Raw genomic sequence first — 19,567 nt, 5'->3', positions numbered from 1 at the left:
TCTTCATAGAGATCTAAGACCATGTCTCCTGTTCCTTGCTGACACCTTCAGGATCAAGCCCTTGAAGCCTACAACCAGAGCTGAGAGCAGGGCAGGCCTTGAGCTCCCAATCATACCCTGGCTTTGAGGTCTCCTTTCACTTCTGGCACCTGGGATTTCCTGGTCTATCAGCCTCAGGAATGCTTCTGTTTGTCCTTAGTATATTTCGTCCACAGTTTCCAAGTGTTTGTAGCAGGTAGAAGTCCTCTAAACCAGCTCTGGTGGCAATGTTGCTAGAAACCTGCGACAGTCACAAAATATGAAACTCAAATGATCACTTCAGGGAACTGTGATGATTACTTACCATTTTGCCAGATGACAACAGCCAACTTTTTTTTCAACCTTGAGAATAGTTTCCAAATTGGTATAAATATTCCCAAGGCATTTTAAGATCATTTTGTCACTATACATTTCAAATGCCTTCATAGTTCTTTTTCCTTGATAATTTCAACAAAAACCACACCTGTTGACTCCATTTTCTCACTACTCATTCATTCTGTAACCAACTTCAATCCGCTTTATAGCCCTAGAACTCTTTTGGAATTATACTCAAAAAGATAAACCTTTCCCACCTAATCAACAAATCCAATGGTCCCTTCTTTGTTCTCATCGTACTCACCTCCCCGCAGCAATACTGACTATTGCAATTTTGCCACCCTACTATCACCCCAGTTAAAATACTTATTCCAGTATTACCACTATCATTATCTACCTCACTTCCATCACTCCAATCTCTTCCTCCTTCAGTTTATCAAGTCAGTCAGATTAATAGCGCTACACTCCAGTCATGTCAACTGTTCACACTCCCCACTCTGCCCTACAGTGGCTCATTACTATCCAGTACTATGGGAAAAGAATAGGTGAATGAGGCACAATCCTGTCCACAAAAGCATAAAGAATAAGACCACCACCTAACACAGATGGGATGTATGCTACGTAATTGCTAAGGTGCTAAACACCTTACCTGCAACCATACCAACTGATCTTCACAGCAGCTCTATGACATAGGTGCAAATACTATACCTACTTCAGGAATGAGAAATACTAAAAGATGACTAAGCCAACCTTAGGGAGCACAGCTAGCAAATGACTCAGTCCATTTTACGCCAATCCCATCCTCTTAAACGATAGACTATACCTTCTCCACAAATACTTACAGCAAAAGCCCAGACCTCACCTTTGACTGAAAAATATGTATCTGATACTTCATAACAGCTGTTTGGATGCCCCAAAAGTACCTCACATTAACATATCAAAACCCGCAAAAATCACAACCATACTGCCCAAACTGAAGCCGTCCAACCTCAGCAAATGACTACACTAACCAACTCGTCATGCAAGTCAGAAACCTGAACATCTCGATTGGCATCCTCCTTCCATATCCAAACTATTACCTTACCAAATCCTGTCTTTTTGCGAGGAGGGAGGGTGTCCTAAATCTGTCTCTACAACATCTACATCTGTCCCTCTCCAACACTACCAACCTAGCCCAGTCCAAACTACCTTCTCTCACCTCAACTGCTGATAGAGCCTAACTTACCTAGAGTCATGCATTCTGGTTTTTCCCAATCTACTCTCAGTTTTGCAATCAAAATGCTTTCTCCCCTTGTTGAGATTATGCTTTTAAAACAGCCATCTGACCCTTTCACAGATTTTGGACTCCGGACCAAAACTTTAGGCCAATCTTTTACCTCAGGTTCTGAAGCATTAGAAATGTTAAGACTGATGATAGCTGCGTTTGAGTCACAGAGATAAAGCCAATTTTCAGTGACAGTCAAGAATGACACCAAACACAGGAACAGAAGCAACCTGAGAGAGGATGACAGAGAGGACAATACCTGAGAGGTTTTGAGCACTTGGCTCTAGTTTTTCCTAAGGTAGATCTGAATCCTAAATTTGCCAAGTTTCAAGGTATTCTTCTTGTTACACTGTGATACCCCAGGATGCCTCCAATGAAATCCTTTTTTTTCTTAAGTAATTCAGACTGAGTTTCTAGCTTGCAGCCAAGAGTCTTAGCTAAGAAAAAGAAAGGAAAAAAACCTTAGAAGAGCCAAAAAGACACACTTAGAAACGGGGGACATGCCTACAAGGCAAAAATAAAACAAATTTGACATAAAGTAAAAATACCTTTGGCCAGATAATACATAAATATGTTCAATATTTGTAAACTTGTGTATCTCCTTTAAAAGATGTTACATAAAATGCTATAGGGTAAGAGCCATGTTTCCTTTTATGCTCTGCAAATCATCACAGCTTACCATAAATCTAACTACTAACAAAAAAATTAGAAGTAAAAGCATAACTGTACAATAACATAAAACATGAAGTTGCATATTTGGAAACCCACTCTCTCTGGCAACAGTTTATACATGTGTTTGTATAAAGAAATTGTCTTTTTCTAGTAATACTTTACCAATATTCTATCTGCTGATTGTGATTTGCATTGTCAGGTACTATAAACTCATCTTGCTCACAGTCAAATATTTTATGTATTACATAAGTATACTTACAAGTACTGTAACCATAGAAGGAAAAAAAATAGCTGTGAAAACTATAGATTATATCCTCTATAAACACTTTTTCTGTTGCCATCTGGTGGTTCATGTATTAAATCAACACTGACACTCATTGTATATAAGGGCTTGGTCCACAAAATGAAAATCCCCTATTCTTTTTTCCACCCCATGTAACACATAGGGAGAAGGCAAACAGAACCGACCTTCACTTTGGAAATAGTCCCTTTTTCATGAATAAACCACAAATACACAAAATAAATTAAGGGTCGCACCAAAGAACCCACAGAAACTACAACTCCTGGAGATGATCACCCTTACCTAAGTAGGATAGGTTATACCTATGCGATAAAAGCTGTAAAACTCCCTCCTTACCCGAATTATTTTTCCTAACTAGTCATCTACTTGGGTTGCTAAAATTCCCACCACTGATTATTCTTAATAAAGGCAACTACTGGGGCACCAGGGTGGTTCAGTTGGTTGAGCATCCAACTCCTGATTTCAGCTCAGGTCATGACATCAGGCTTGTGAGTTGGGAGTCCACGCTGGGCTCCACACTAGATGAAGAACCTCTGTTTAAGATTCTCTCTCCCCCCGTCTCTACTTCCCCACCACCCATGCATTATATAAGCAAATACATACATAAATACATAAAGGCAACTACTGGCACTCCTCTTTAAGTAGACATAGCCATTCTTTGGTTGCCTCCCTATATTGTTTTTTTCTTGGAAAGATCATTCATCTTTGTAAAAATCAGGCTTATGTATCTGACAGCTTCCAAACCTCTCATGATAAGTAATCATGTCTAGAATACAGAGGAGAGTTCTGAAAGAGAAAAGGAAACAGAACATTGCACCAAATGTTAATTTTATCCATGTAATAATACAGGCCCACAAGTCTAGCCCATTCTCTACAGCCATATCTCTAAAGGCTGGCCTTGTCAGTTAAATGGATACCTAGCAAAGCCAAAAACAGTGCAGAAACTATAGTCTTGCCCATGTTCAACAAGCTAATCTCCAAAGATCAGTAAATTAATAGAGTTACTTGACTGACACGTGTTGTCAAGAAATTGGATTATTTAACTGATAGCTCTTATCTTCACTAGACATTGTATATCAACAGAGTGCCACTAAGCCTGTTAGTATGAAAAACAGTTCTTGTGTTAATTTTGAGGGCCTTTTGATTTACTCTGAGTCCCTAAGGAATACAATTAACCAACATAACATTAGGTTGAGCACAGAAACATCAACAAACACCATCTACCAATCTCTTTAAATTACTGATGGTCACTGTCCTATAAATATAAGCATTCTCATACCCATCACTATTTCATATCTTTTTAAACTTCTCTCTGCATTAATTACCTCCAGTAGATTTCAATTACTCTTGCCCTTTCTTCTTCCAGCCATTTAAATAAATAAGCATTTCATATTTTTAAGGAAATTTATTTCTCCAAACTGTGGGCTACAGAGATAAATTATGGTACTAATTCATTTTACAGAACCTAAAGTTTTGAACATGAACCATTTTCAGGCTAGAGTAAATACATCATGCGCTAGACAGCAGAGAAATTCTGTACTGCATCTTAGTGGTCTTTGATATTGTAAATACCCTGGAAAAAGTAAAATGAAGAGAATTAGGTTCCAAAAGCTAAGACACATGGAGTTACAGAATCCCCAGACAGGACACACACTAGCGTCAAGTAAAGGGCAGAAAGGATATGACAACATACAGAAAATCAGAGAATCAGAGCAGAACAATTTTAATGATCTAGTCTAACCCCTTCCTTTCACAGGTGAGAAAACAGACCCAGAGAGGCTAAAAGATTTGTTCATATTGCAAGTTAGTTAGAGTGAAATAAAAACCAAGTCTACTGACACTTAGCCCACCACCTTTTCCATTCACCACATCCATGTTTCTAGAAAAGCTTTGCAAAAGTATTCTCATTCCCACAAAAGACTGTGGGGACAGGGGGCAGGGTAAGGCTTTAGAGTTGCCTGTCAAGAGGCCAGACCACCTAAATACTAGAATAGCAAATATATAAATAACTAGGGCTTCCTAAAGCAGTGCTCCCATAATATTGTTTATTCATTTTTATATTTGGATATAGCAAGAATAGTGTTAATACAACGAATCTCTAAGACTAAAAATATATATCTCCAGAACCAGTCTCAGATATGGGATCAATAAGTGGCAGGTAAGTACCTGTCCAACTCTGACAGATTTTTGCATTTCAGAGATTCACTGAAAAACTTAGGACTAATTTCTATATGCTAATACAAAAAGATGGCAGGAGGTCCCATATTCTCTGTCCCAGTTGACAAAATATATTGGTCAGGATCATGGGTACAAATGCTTATGCCTTTTTTTATTAAGAGATTTACAAATAGGGGGGAAATTTAAGAAAGTAACTTATAGGTATGTTGGAGCCTAATTACAGTAAAAAATATACAAATAACAAATATACAAATTAAAATGATCAGTTACATTAGGTAGAAATGTATCATCACTTAGCAAAAATATTTAACCAAATAAAAAGTGAAATATCTTCACATTTTAAAAAATAATTCTACTATAACTCCTCCTTATACCTTTCAACTTCATTTTTATTCCTCACCCTCAGCTTTACTCATCTTCCATGGATTTGGACTTCAAGGATCTACTCTTAAAACTACAGCTTTTAGGGACACCTGGCTGGCTCATTTGGAAGAGCATGCAACTCTTTGTCTCGAGATTGTAAGTTCAAGTCCAACACGGGATATAGAAATCACTTTAAAATAAAAATTTTCTTTAAAAAATACACCTTTTATTATTTCTTGCATAAATTTAAGTTGTGACCTAGTAAAAACCAGTTTCTCTCTTTTCCTACTCACTCTGGGTCTGTTCCATTCTGTAGATTTAGTCAACTAACATTACTGGCCTCTAATCCAGGGGACACCTAGAGGATGGCCCCAAGTTCATGTTTTGAAACAGAAAACATGGAAGGGCACTAAAGAGTAGAATATAAAGGCAACTGGTAGGTAGAATTTAAAGACATCTTACTAGATTCCACTTAATTACCCATCTAACTTATCAGAGTTCCCCTTTGTTTTGCCCAATATTTAAGAGGTAGGGAACATGTAAGGGAAACTTCCTAGTTAGGTATAATCCCAGTATTGTAGCTAAACTTAACCATATAAGATAAAAGGCATGCTGAAGCAAACTAACAAAAATTCTGTACCTTACAAACCCCACCTCTTTATTTTGCATGTAAAGGACTTAAACGCATGTACTTGAACGCAGATAAAAGAATTTTCCAACTGTTCCTCAAAGAAATGGTGGTACACTCCCAGTGGTCAATTCTGCGGCACTCGTATTTGCCAGCAGACTGCCATAACCTAGTCTCAGTTGGAATTTGAAAATTACAGTATGAAAAAAAATTCTTTGTGAAGAAAAACTCCAAAATGGCAATAGTCATTTTATTATGGGAGAGGAATGGGTCTATGGAGGGGGCTATGCATATTTCCTCTTCTCTCTTCCAAATTATCCAACGGAATTTAACAATGACAACAGTAAATACGGGAACCTGAACTTTGGGGCCCAGTAACAACAATACAGTATTTAGAAAACACCAACCACCAATTCCCTTGGTACTGATCTGATGGCTCTCTCTCCCCATAGAAAGCTCTAGGCTACATGAAAGGCAATCCAGCCGACTGGTTACAAAGAAACTGTGGATTAAGCAGCCTGCTTTCCATTTTGGCTCCATTAGTCTCAGGACCTCAAGCCAATTAGTTACCACCTCAGTGCCTCAGTTTCCCCACAGGTAAAATGAGTACAAAATGCTACCTACCTCTCAGGGGTTGTTGGGAAGAGTAAATGAGCCTACTTATAAAGCACTTAGTGTCTGGCACATAAGAAGGCCTAATAAAGGTTAGCTACAGGTGGCTATACATAAGGCTTCATAGAGGGTGATAATTGCTTATTACTGGATTTACAAGACAGTTACCAACCGAGTGGCCAGTTGCCATCTGTTAAACATACAGTGGCCTAATAAAATGTAATCAGTGAGTATCTGAGCACTTAGTGTAGCACTCTCTGTGAAGACTCTCCAGTAGAGCAGGTAGTCTGGAACTCAAGTTCCAGATGAAATTCAAACCACAAAGCGGTAAGAAAGGGGGTCCAAGAGCAAAAGGTGAAACCAAATGCTTCTGGGATAATAAAAGCATAAGGCCCCAAGAGGAAGCCAGATTTGCAGTAAACCCAGTTAGCACAGTTTTGTGACTTCTTCACCAAACCAGTGGCAGAGAAGCCCAATTAGAAGAGCTTACCCAAGGCTGAGAACTGACCTGAGGAAAGTGGTCCAGGTAGGAGTCCAGGTAAGCATCCAGACCACATGTAGTCAGACTAACAATGACAGAGAACTGAGGGAGATTACAGGATTGACCAACAAGGATAAAACCAGAGCACAAACAGAGAAGCATCACCTGGGGAGCTTTTGTAAATGCACAAATTCATCTTCCAGAGACCCTCTAGATCAAAGGTGGAGCCCAGATGATTCTATTTTTCAAGTTCACTGGTGATTCTGATGCATTCCTCACACTAGCACAAAGTAGGAGCCCAACAGTGGGAATAAACAGAATAAGTGATTAAAAGCAGAGTAAGTCAGGGAGAAACTTCAAAGTTTGAGATCACAGACATGAAACAAGTTTAAGTGAAAAGTTCAAGGTGCATAAAGGTCACTGGAATTTGGGGGGCAGTGGAGTGCTACAAAACGACAAAGCCAGCAACAAGGTTAAAGGGGAAATTGCATCATGTGCAATTTCTCATTTAAAGGGTTAGAACAATGGTTCTCAAACCTGCCTGAACATTGGAATCCCCTAAGGAGTTCTTAAAATCTGACACCCAGGTCAAACCTCAAATTCTGGAAATGAGATCCAGGCTTCAGTATGGTTTAAAGCAACCCCATGACTCCAATGTGTACCCAAGGTAGAGAAACATGAGCTAGAGAGGCTCCAGGAAAGCAGCAGGCTACTGGAATGAGGAAAGACATAAAGCAATCTAACTCAGTGCTCTCAAACCCTAGTATGTATCAAAATCAACTGGAAAGCAAGCTGTGTTCTACAGGATCACCAAATTCCCCAGGAAACTCTGATACACACAAAAGTTCGAGAACCATCAATCTCAGTGACTGGCAATAACTCCAAAAGAGAAACTGAGAACGATGGGCAACCCCAAAACAATAACTAAGAAGAGCATTTCTACCTCTCAGCCTGAAGAGGCTATAATGAACATAGGAAGCCATACTAAACATTTCTATAATCAATAAGCCAGTCAAAGATCTAGCAGTAAAACTAGGGCACCACACATGCACCTGGGTGGCTCAGTTGGTTGGGCCACTGCCTTCGGCTCAGGTCATGATCCTGGAGTCCCTGGATAGAGTTCCTCATCGGGCTCCCTGCTCTGCAAGGAGTCCGTTTTTCTTCCTCTGACCCTACCTCTCTCTCATCCTCTCTCTCTCTCTCTGAAATAAATAAAATCTAAACAACAACAACTAGGGCACCACAGACTAAACACATATGATACTTATGACCCAGCCATCCTTCACTTCAGAAGGCATCTCCCCAAACATTCAAGTCTGGGGACACCTGGCTGGCTCAGCCTGTGGTTCATGCAACTCTTGACGTCAGGGTCATGAGTTCAAGCCCCATGTTGGGAGTGGAGCCTACTTAAATAAACTCAGATCTGGCTCCTTGGTGGACAATAATAAGAAAGCATGCATTGCCACCTGCCTTTCAGAATTAAAGACTTAAGTCTTTAAGAATCTAGAAGCGTTACAGACAGACAGACACACACACACACACACACACACACACCCCAATAAGCAGAGTATAACTCAGAAATTCTCATTACCATGTAGAAAGAAACCCCAAGGCATATTTAAGTTATATTTGGAAGATCTGAACCTTGTTATTTCTCATAATGGCCAAATGGGTAACTTAGGAGAGGTAAGTATATGTAACTTTCACTACTCGATGTTGCACTTTTCTCCTAAAATATCATGACTAAGCCTAACCACATGAAATACCATTAGAAGAAAAACAAAGAAAAATTAGGAAATGCTTCACCTAGTGACACAATGATACTGTACTTATGACTAGTTCCAGCTTGGTGTTAAGTATTCCATTTAGAATGTTACATTTTATCTGATAAGATTCAAGAGAATATATTCCCTTGCATATGACCAACTCATCATCCCATCAGAAATCTCTATAGCAGCAGCAGAATTTTCATTTTCAAGATACATGAGCTTTTGTCAAATGGTGACATCTCTCCAGTAATATGAATTTTCAATATGATATAAAAAATGATGGATATATTACACATTTCACAGAGCACAGAGAACAGAAGCCTGTCAATGAATTTAAAATTTGTGACAACCCATTTGAAATTTTACACTAAAAGACCTGTACACTTTCATAAACCATATAAATGTAAAACAGGTACCAATGTTTTCACTTGCAACAAGGAATAAAATATTCCTTCCTAACAAAGTTTAACTGTTGCCTTAGTGCATTTTAATTACATATTTTCATCAGCATTACAGCTGTAAAAATGCGACACATTATACAGCCGTCAGAGTGCAACCAATAACTTGAAATCCTTGTAATATACTTTAAAACAAGGCCACCGGATTTGCCCCACCACCACCAGGACCCCCTTGTGAACTTGGGCACAAATCACCAAATGTACAAATGTGCAGGGCTTATTGCAAAGTGCAAGTCACTGCATTTAAAAAAAGAAAGAAAGAAAATAATAAACACCATCTGCATTTTAAAAGTCAGCCCTAAGTGATTTAGCTTTCTTCATCTGAACCTGGCTTCTTTAGCAATCTACAGATCCCATTTTACAAAATGACTTAATAAACGCTTTTCTACCGAAGTCAGTCATTAGGCAAAAAGAAGCGTGTGCGCACATACACAGAGAGAGAGAGAGAGAGAAATGAAGATTTTCCTAGTAATGGAGGAGTTAACCAGAAATACGGCGATTTGTTTTCATGCTGCAAAACCTGAAAGCAGGTGTTAGGAGAGCCTGGGGGGGGGGGGGGGAGCCCGGTTGAGATAACGTTAGGTCAGCAAGAACGAGAGACCCGTGAGTGAGTGCCTGCACTCTCCGGGGCCAGTTGTGAGTTCCTACCTTGCAGACGTGAACACATCCCAACTGTTACACGTCCCTTCACGTCCCTCGCCGCCACTGGACACAGCGCACGGCTAATTGAAGTTTAGAGCGCTGGCTCCTTCCAGGGACAGTAGTATCCCCCACCACCACCCCACGCCGCTAAAGAACCCCCAAGCCAGCTTGGCTCCAGCTGCCGGCAACAGCAGGGGTACGCTAACCCGAGTTAAAGACCTTCCCCGGAGGAGGCACCTACTCCTGCCTGCATTTTTGTTATCTGCTTCCAGCTTCACCCTTTCCAGACCAGCCAACTTCAGCGGAGAAGGATGCTACGCGCCAACGGGTTTTTAACAGGACCCGGACAGAGGCGGGGAAGCTCCCCGTGCAGCGGTCCTCGGCGTCCTAGGCGAGCTAGGCTCCGGGTTAGAGACCCCCGCCCCGCCCCGCTGCGCTCTCGCCGGCAGCCCAGGAGGGGGGCAAAGCCACCCGCACCCAAAGTTTTGCTCGCGGCTGTCTGCATCCCCCTCCCCCGTCCCGGGCTCGGGCAGCCGGTCGTGCGGGATCGCGACCCGGGCAGGACCGCACGGAGGCTCCCACCACGCGCCCCCCAAGTCCCACGGAGATGCCGGCCCGCCGCCCGCGGGGAGCGCAGGGCTCCGACCAGCGGCCAGCCCCCAACTTGGGCGGCTGGGGCCGCACGGCTCCGCTCCCGCCGGCGACAGAGCCCCGCAGGGCTCGTCTGGCGGGCGAGCGCTCCCGCGGCCACCCGGCCCGCTGCGTCAAGCCCCGCCGCCCGCCTCGCGGCCCCGACGGCTCGGGCTCTCCCCGGCCCCGCGCCCCTGCCCCGACCCCGGCACCGGCCCCGCGCCTACCTTGAGCCAGCGCCCGGAGCAAGTGCAGCTGCAGCGCCAGGAGCGCCCACCATCCGCGCCTCCGGCCCGCGCTCAACTTTGTCGCCGGCCGCCCGCCGCGCTCCCCCGCGTCCCGGCCGGGGCTCTCGGGCGCCGCGCGGGCTCCCCGGGGCCGCTGCCGCCGCTCGGGGCCGGGCGAGGACCCCCGCGGCCGCCCCGGGCCCGCCGCGCCGCCGCCGCCCCGGGCCATGCTGAGGAGGAGCCGCCGCCGCCGCCGCCCGCACCCGGCCTCGGGCCCCGCGAGCGGGACGGGCGGGCGGTGGCCGCCGGCTGAGCAGCCAGGTGCGGGGGCCGGGGGGCGGCGGAGGGGCGCGGCGGAGAAGAAGTTGTCAGCGGGAGAAATTCTTGTCAAGCCGCCCCCAGCGCCCCCGCAGCCGGAGCGCCCGGGCCGCGCCGCGTCTCCCGGAGGGTCCGGCCGGCGCTGAGGAGGAGGAGACGTCGCCGCCACCGCCGCCCCCGCCCGGCGCTGAGGAGAAAGTGCGCCCGCCCGCGCGCCGGCGCTCGCCCTCCGCCGCCGCCGCGCCCCATTCACAGCCCGGCAGCACGCGCCGCCCGCCCGCGCCCGCCGCCGCCGCTGATTGGCCGCAGGGAGGCGGCTCGCGGGACTCGCGCCCCGCCCCCACGCCCTCGCCTGTTTTCAAACTCGTCGCGCCCGCCCGCCTGGAATTTCGCGCCGGGCCTCGGGCTCGCCTCGGCGGCTTTTCGCGCCGGCTGCGCCCCCTAGGGACGCGCGGAGCGTACTGCAGGCCGGCGCCGTCTCAGCACGCGCTGGGCGGACAGCTCGGGCGGGGGCTGAGCGGACCGCAGGGGTGGGGGCGGGGGCGGGGGCGGCTCCGGCCTTGCTCAACTCCAGGCGTGCGGTCTCGCAGGTGGGCTGGCGCACCGGCGGCAGAGGACTAGGTGGGCCGGACGGCGGAGCCTCTGGCGGGTGCAGGTGGGCGCGCCCCTCCCAGAGCCTCCAGCCGGCCCTCCTCTAGCCGGCGCTTCCCTCCCCGCCCCTGCCCTGCGATCCGCCCGCTCCCGCCCCAAGGTGGGTGTTCGAGCGGTTAAGCGCTGAGTTACTGGGATTGCAAAGGAGAAACAAGCGCGATCGGGTTTCCAGTTCTTAGCAACAAAAGGCACCACTGGGTGTAGACCCGCCGCCTGTTGCCAGCAGTGGACGCTGGCTTTGGAGAGGCGTCCAAGGTCATGTATGGCCTGTGGGGACCACAGCGCCGGCCGCTTCCCGCCAAGGCGGGGGGTGGGGGCGGTCTCTGGGAACCGTCTCCTAGGGGAAGGGGTCCTTGGAGGAAGGATCTCTTAGGGAGAGGGTGTCTTAGGGGAAGGGTCCCTTAGGGGCAGGGTCTGCTAGCGGGAAGGGTGCCCTCGGGTGAAGTTCTTCTAGCGGGGAAGGGCGTCTTGGAAGCAAGGGTCTCCTAGCGCCAGGCCTGGGGAGCCGGGAACAGGGGCGTGGGGCGGGGCGCTGAAGCTCAGCCACATGTGGTAAGCATTAGCAGGGTTTATGGGGTGAACTAAGAGCTGCGGAGGCTGGGAGGCCAGTGTTTTTGTGGGAGGAGGCCTGGAAGGTGACACACAGTCTGATGCTGTTGGCAGTTGGCCTGGAGGAGCCTGGGGGCATGTGATGATTGAGATCATGTAAGTGGTGATGGCAGCGGGACAGGGCGTGCGCCTGGTTTGGTGCTGGATCTCTAAGAAGCACTGGGTGCAGGTTCTCTGTGATTGTCCGTTCGTTGCCCCAGGCGAGGGAGAGAAGAGCCCGGTCTCGGTCTTCCATGTTCATGCGAGGGAACTAGCTCCCGCTGCCAGAGCACCTATCAAGCGCTACCCAACCATTATTAAGTCTCAGCAATGACCATGTGAAGGAAAGATGGGGAAACTGAGGCCTGAGAACCATAGCCAAATGGTGGAGGTAGATTCAGACCAAGATCCGTTCCCAGGGCTTTGCACCTTCCCAAGCCATGCAAGGAGGGCCAGAAAAGTGAGAAGCAGCCCAAAAGATGGCTGTTCTCTGAGAGCATAAGGAAGCACTAGTGGGCTCTGCCAGATACAGCACAGATGCGCCTTGCGGCATGTCCTCCCTGAGGACAGGTGGATGAGACTGGGAGGGGGGCGTGTCCACTTTTATTTTCCATTGCAACAGCCCTGGGTCCTTTCTAACCTCAGGGCCTATATGAGAGCCTACCAGAGAAATAATACCTACTGTGCGCTGTGCCCGTACTGTGGGCCATCCCTGGGCGGGAACATCATGACACTAATCCCCACCACCCCCCTGTGTGAGAGGTGCTGTCCCTAGTGCAGTTGGGACACTAAGGTTAAAGAGGTGAAACTGCTTTGCTTAGAAATGGGGGTGGGAGTGAGGGTTATGAGTGGAGCTGAGGGCTTTGGGGCCCTAGTCTTTCTAGTTGTGAAATCCGGGCAAATTGCTAACTCTAAGTTCCCGTAAAAAGTTAGAAATAATTCCCATCTCACAGGGTTGTCACAAGGGAATGAGATAATTCACACTCAATAAATGCTAGTTTCCTGTTCCTCCTACCAACTTGGCAGTGCTGTCCCAAACTACCCTTGCTCTGCCCACGAGTGGAGTTTGGTCCATATTTAACCTTTTCCTTTCAAATAGAAACATATGCCCATTATTTTCCTTGCAAGTAGCAAGCCGTGCCCATAGGCCCTTACAGTATAGGCATGAATATGGCACAGGCAACTTCCTGAGTTCAGGACACTCAAAAAAATATCCAGAGCCTCTTTTGCTACAATTTACTTTGCAGTTCAGAGACAGTTTTGTGGAAACTTCTTTGGAAATTGGAAAGCCTAAGCCAGTATACCATAGGTAGTAAGAGGAACATTGATTTCTCTGCTACTCCATAAGGTCCTCCGATTTTTTATTTCAGTATCATCCTGGGTCAGTGAGGCTCTAACATTGCCTCATTTTACAGCTGAAGGCTCAGAAGCTACAGAAGTTTAACATACACAAAGTAACCATGTTAAAGCTAGAGTAGGAATCTAGCTCTCCTGAGTGCTATTCTAAGATTTTTTTTTCCCTGCCAGACTATGTTGCCTTTTACATGACTCATTAGATTACTGTCTTCAGGGATGTGTTTAGACTGTAGCTATTCTTTCTGAAAAAAAGTGATACACAGAAACCCCTTTATAATGCTCAGAAGAGGACTAGTCAGCACAGAGCTGGAATATTTCTGCCTAAAACAGCCGATTAATCTCCCCCATAATTTTATCCAGCCCAAAAAGGTCTCAAGAAGAGAACACTTCATCCTTGTATACTTACCTTTAAAAATCTATAAAAAATCACAAATATAAAAAAATTAATAAAATTAAAATCTTTAGCCACATATTCTAAAAGACCATGAGATGGAGGGATTTTACTCCTTAAGAGCTGACTTACTTTTCTTTTTTAAAATGAGTTGCAGGTATCTCCTGCTTTCCAGAGCAAAAAGTTAGGATTTCCCCTGTTTAATTAAAGAGAAAGAAAGAAAGGAGTTTTCGAACACATGATCATTTTAGTGGAGTTGGAACTGTAACTGAGGCCACCAGTGTCTTCTCCATTTCCATAACCTAAGGCCTTCCTACTCTAGGTGTGGTCCACTTGCCAACGGCCTTACCTGGGAGCTGATTCAAAACACAACATCTCAGGCCCTTGCAGGACCTGCTGAATCAGAATCTACATTTTAATGAGATCTCCAAGTAAATTACAATTTGAGAATTACTCCATATCTCCTAAAAACAGCTCTCTTTCCTGTTTTCTCCTCCCTGTCTTTTCTTTTGTTTCATTCTGTCTCTTTTTTCCTTAGAGAAAAAAAGAAAAAATTTTCATTTTATTTTTTATTTTAAAAGGAAAATATGCAATTTCATAGAAGACCAACAGACTCAACTGTATATAAATTAAAAACCAAGAACATCCATAAAGCACTGTAAAAAAAATGTTAAGAGAAACAAGCAACAAACTGGAGAAAGTATTAATCTATCTACATATAAATAGCTTTTGTAAATCAATAAGAAAAATGGATGAATAATCCCCACAGAGAGAGGGGCAAAGAGCTAAACAGGCAAGTCAGGAAGAAATACAAAGGGAAAAAAATGTGTTTGAAGAGTGCCCAAAGAAATTGATCCAACAAATGAAAAATTAAAGTAACAGAACTTATAAAAAATGTTAAAGCACTAATGAGTGCAAGTGTTGGTGAGGGCATGTGGAAATAGACAGTCATACTACTGGTGGAAATATACATTCACAACCTTTCTGAAGAGAAACCTGCAATTCATAGCCAAACTTTAAATACACATTGTCTTTGATCTAGCCATTCTGCCTCACAAACGCACAGAGGTATGGGTCCGAGGTTGTCCATTGCAGGATTGCCAATAATAGCAGGAAACAGAAAGCAATCTAAATGCCCATCCAGGAAGGTTAAGTACAATATGGTACATCCACACAATAAAACCTCCTATGAGTGTTAATGAAGTAGAGTTAGATGTATGGATCCAGAAATGTCTACTGTATTCAGTTACATTTTTTCTTATAAAATTATAGAGAAGTATACATAGAATAATTCCCCTTTATGTTAATTTTATTTTTTTCTGCAAGGGTGCCTGCCAAACTTTAATGCCCGTCAGGGGATACGGAATTGCATGCTTGTCTGTACTTCTTAAATTTTCAAATGTGCCTTATATTTTATTATCAAAAACAAATAGATCTTCTCTTTAAAAATCAAATGGTGATAAGCCTAAGTCATTTCTTTACCCATAACTCATTAACAAATGTCCCTTACCGATTCTCAGTGGTTCTTCTGAGAAAAATATTCCCCAGTCCTATTAGAGGACAAGTTGCTGCATGAACTTGTCCCCAAGGGGATGGGTCGTGCCCTTCCAAGTGCAAATCAAGGCAAGGGTCGTGGGGATTCCTTGCATCTGGTTTCCACAGTCTTCTCCTGATGGGAAGTCTACCCTCTCTCCATGCCTTGGTAACTCATTCTAAACTCTCTGCCAGCTGCTAATCCCAACCCACCCTCACCTTTGTTCCGTCGCTTGGCAACCGACTAAGGTGCAGGTGCAGCTTTTGATCCCTAATGGGGCGTGGGCTTTGGTTACCTTAGAGCCCACTCCGCTTTCTGAGAACTTTTTAAGAAGCAAAACTCTCGTGGTGGGGGGGGGGGGGCGCCTGGGTGGCTCAGTGGGTTAAATCAGGTTGTGATCCCAGGGTTCTGGGATCGAGCCCCGCATCGGGCTCTCTGCTCCGCAGGGAGCCTGCTTCCTCCTCTCTCTCTGTCTGCCTCTCTGCCTAGTTTCTCTCTGTCAAATAAATAAAATAAAAAATTATTAAAAAAAAAAAAGAAGCAAAACTCTTGTGAAATGTTCATATTAAGGAAGCCATGAAGGAGAGAGGTACCAGAAATGTACCAAGCCTCCGAAAACTTCTGCCAGCCCTCTCTCAAAATAACCATCCCTCACCTTGCAGACAGCTTTCAAGTGTATAAAGCCCAAGTTCGTCCTGTGTGTCCCAGACCAGCGACAGCAGCAGCACCAGCACCTGGTTAAAAGTCCAAATTCTGGGACATCACCCCAAAAGACAGAAGCAGAAACTCCCAACAGAATCTCTTGGGAGCAGAGACCAGCTCGCCAGTTTAAGAAGCCCACCAGGTGACTCTCATGCTTGATGAGAAAATTTGAGAACAATGGGTGGAAAGTAATTCTTTCCCTTCTTAAGCTTCAACAACTATTTATTAATGTCCTGATTTGTGCCAGCCCCAGGGCTAGCTAGGCAAGAGGGAAATAAACAACTCCAGTAATCGGATGATAAGAAAAGCACGTGAGGGAACATTTGAGAAGGCTCTCACAGCCGTGGGGAATCGGGGAAAGTTGTCCAGGGAAGTAAAATCTAAACAAAAATTCCGAAGGATAAACAGGAGTTGAATCAACAGCCTGGAGAAGAAGGCAGGCTTCCAAGCAGAGGGAATGCCATGTGAGGAAGCTCAGAGTGGGAACTTGAACATGAGAATGACGGAGTCCCGCTGAAGGTTTTTAAACAGTGGAGTTTCATAATCATATGTGATTTAGCCACATTATTCAGGCGATGGACTGGATGAAGCCTGGGCAGTCAGAAGCCAGGAGCCCTGAGAGGAGACCTTTGTGACCATTTAGATAGGGAAGGACAGGGACAGTTAGATGGAAGAGAAGAGGCAAAATAAGGAGCTATTTAGGAAGTGGGGCCCATAGAAAAGGGAGGAGGCCATGGAGGATAATGACACCTGTTTTCCTGTTTAGGCAGCTAGAAAAATGACCATTTGCTTTCTTAAGCAAGTGAACACTGATGGAGGAACAGAATTGGTGGAATAGACCCCTGGTGACATCTTGCGAAGTGAAGCCTTGGCCTTGGAGAGGGCAGGGCTCTCCAGTCCTCTGCCAAAGGATGTCACGAGGATGGGCGAGGGGTACAGCTTCATTGGTGCGTGGTCAGGCAAAGCTGGGGAAGACATAGCTCATATTTTCTTCTTTCTCTCTCTCCTATTGCTCTCCTCAAAGAGGACCTGGCTATTTTAGGGATAGAAAGAGGACGAGAATTGGCAGCCTTTGGAAGTAGAGGGTGGACGGTTATATATATTACTTTGGAGAAAGGGACAGACTTTAGCAACAGATTCAATAGACATCTTTACACCTGGTTTTCACATAAGTACTTTATTTAATCCTCACAACAACCCCTGTGAGACAGGAGCTATGTTTGTGCACTTCACTAAGGCTCAGGAAGCTTAAATCACTTCCCTGGGGCTATCCAACCTGTAACAAACAGGTAGAGCTGAGATTTGAACCTATGTCTCCCGACACTGTCTCCTGCCCTTGGAGTAAGCAAGACAAATACTGTACAGTCAGCACCACGAGAACAGGATCTTAAAGAGCATTTTGTTTAGAAGAGGAAGTTCTAAGTCAAGTGAAAGAAAGATCCTACATTCCTTTGGGAACAAGGCAGGAGGTTGAATGGATGATTTGGGGCTAATATGAACACCCCTTCAGTTCCATCTTCTGCCTGAGATGCTCAATCCCTTGGTGTCCATCTTCGGGATCATTCCACGTGGGGCAAGCTCTGGTTCCCACTGTTTCGCTTGCACAAAATTATAGCCAGCCTTTCCGCAATGTCCACCACCTGCCCTCATTCTGCACTCTGGAGCTGTATGCAGTTGTCTCCGGTGTCTCCTCAGGGCCCAACAGAGTTGTGGTGCACAACAGACAATTAACACATATGAGCAGGGTACATGGTTGAAGGAGCTCTGGATGGAACACAGCAAGGGCTGGATTTTAATCTAGTTCTACCATCCATCAACTGAATATGTTTGAATAAGCCACAGTCTCTCTTTTGGCTCAGTTTCACACCAAAATGAGATGTGAAACAATCACTTTGCTCACTGGAGGGTCAGGAATTCAGTGAGGGCATGGTAGAGAAATGGCTAAGGACTGGGATCCCCTAGAACTTTCCACTCAAGGTCTGGCCCCTGAGCTGCGATTGCTTGCAGGTTGGCTAGACTGGGACTATTAGCCAGACTGCAAATATGTGGTTTGGGCTTCCTCACAACATGGCTGCCAGATTCCCCCAAAGGAGCATCTGAAAGACAGTTTTTGTGAAACTGGATGGCCCCTTCTGTGGTAGCCTTGGAAGTCATCACTTGCAGTGCAGTCTGTTGGTGGAAAGCAAGTCCCTAAGGCCAGCCAAGATTTGAGAGGCATAAGCAGACTCTACCTCTTGATGCAGAGGAAGCAAGTTCCCATTGTAGAAGAGCACACAAAGCAGGTATTGTTGTACACATTTTGGAAAACACAGTCTGCCAGAGATCTTTCCTGGGGGCTCCATGAGACTCTTGGAGGAAGGGGATTTTGCAGGTACTTTTCTCCTATACCTGCCTTAGAAGCCTATGGAATCAGATTACAAATACAGAGGCCTCCACATGAACCATTCCTTCAACGAGGGGCACATTATAGATGGAATTACATCCCTCCATCAAATTCATTTGTCAAAGTCCTAACAGTACCTCAGAATGGGACTGTATTTAAAAAGGTAATTCTGTTAAAATGAGGTCATTAGGGTAAGCCTTAATCCAATCTGACCAGTGTCATGGTAAGAAATGGGAATTTGGAAGCATGAAGAGAAGCAGCAGTCCAACACCATAATTTGGACTTCCAGTTTCTAGTCCTGGAATTCCTGCTGGTTAAATGTCCCAGCCTGGCCTCCCCAGCCCAGTGCCCTGCCTCCAGAGCACCACCACCCACCTCCCGGTCCTTGCTCTTGTTAACCCAGGATGCTGCTACATAGATGCCAAATGGAAATCTTCCATAGGGCCTTTGAGTAACCACGTGGTGTGGAGATCAAGCTCCTCCCCTTCCCACCAGGATGTATGTCATTATCTGAAAAGGGGTTGGGCCTGCCAACTGTGCTCTGTACTCTGTGCCCAGAAGGTGCTTCCAGACCCAGGTGTTTAAAGGAGGAAACTTTGGGGACTTTTAGTCCCTGCCCCTCTTCCCAGGGAGCCCCCTGTCCCTCTTCCCCCTCTGTCCTTGGGCTCCTGGGGTCCAGTGGTGGCTGTGTTCCTCACCCAAGGAGTTCTGTGCAAAAAGAGAGAGAGAGAGAGAGGAGAGAAGAATTCCTCTCTTATGAGGTTTGGGATCCTTAGTGGGAAATTTGGGGTTTTCTGTATAGCTTTTATCTTTGGCTCTTCTGAGTATATTCAATTCGGAAGTGAAACTGATTTTATCTGCTCTGTCATTCTGAAAATTTCTTGGCTGAGAGATGAGCATGACTTCAGAATCACGTAGGGATTGTGGGAAGTAACTTGGTGATTCTCATATTTGAAGAACCTTAAGAAAGTTCATATGCTTTGCTCCCAGATTATACTCCAGTAGAAATATCTTTAAAATGACAGAAAATGGGAAGCTTTGTGTGCCAGAATGCTTATCTCTGCA

General features: G+C 45.5%; 1 protein-coding gene and 1 long non-coding RNA gene across 4 annotated transcripts in view; both read right to left on the bottom strand.

Annotated features, from left to right (window-relative positions):
- Nucleotides 1-11,161, bottom strand: part of SDK1 (sidekick cell adhesion molecule 1) — an 869,284-nt gene extending 858,123 nt beyond the window's left edge. For 2 of the 3 annotated variants that reach the window (XM_082714190.1, XM_082714191.1), the window contains exon 1: nt 10,580-11,161. In XM_082714190.1, the coding sequence (XP_082570316.1) occupies nt 10,580-10,808 (229 nt within the window). In that variant the 5' untranslated portion in view covers nt 10,809-11,161. The remainder of the gene's footprint in view (nt 1-10,579) is intronic. The other variant, XM_082714189.1, reaches the window with a different exon arrangement.
- A 3,119-nt stretch (nt 11,162-14,280) lies between these two features.
- On the bottom strand, nt 14,281-15,606 carry LOC309854745. The gene is made up of 2 exons (XR_014306405.1): nt 15,394-15,606; nt 14,281-14,416 (listed from the first exon to the last, which is right to left on the bottom strand). It is a non-coding gene; the product is annotated as an uncharacterized lncRNA (long non-coding RNA).
- Nucleotides 15,607-19,567: the final 3,961 nt, after the last annotated feature.

The sequence above is a fragment of the Mustela nivalis genome (genome assembly GCF_964662115.1).
Source record: "Mustela nivalis genome assembly, chromosome: 19".
Classification (NCBI taxonomy): Eukaryota; Metazoa; Chordata; class Mammalia; order Carnivora; family Mustelidae; genus Mustela; species Mustela nivalis.
This window is presented reverse-complemented; position numbering and strand designations above follow the sequence as displayed.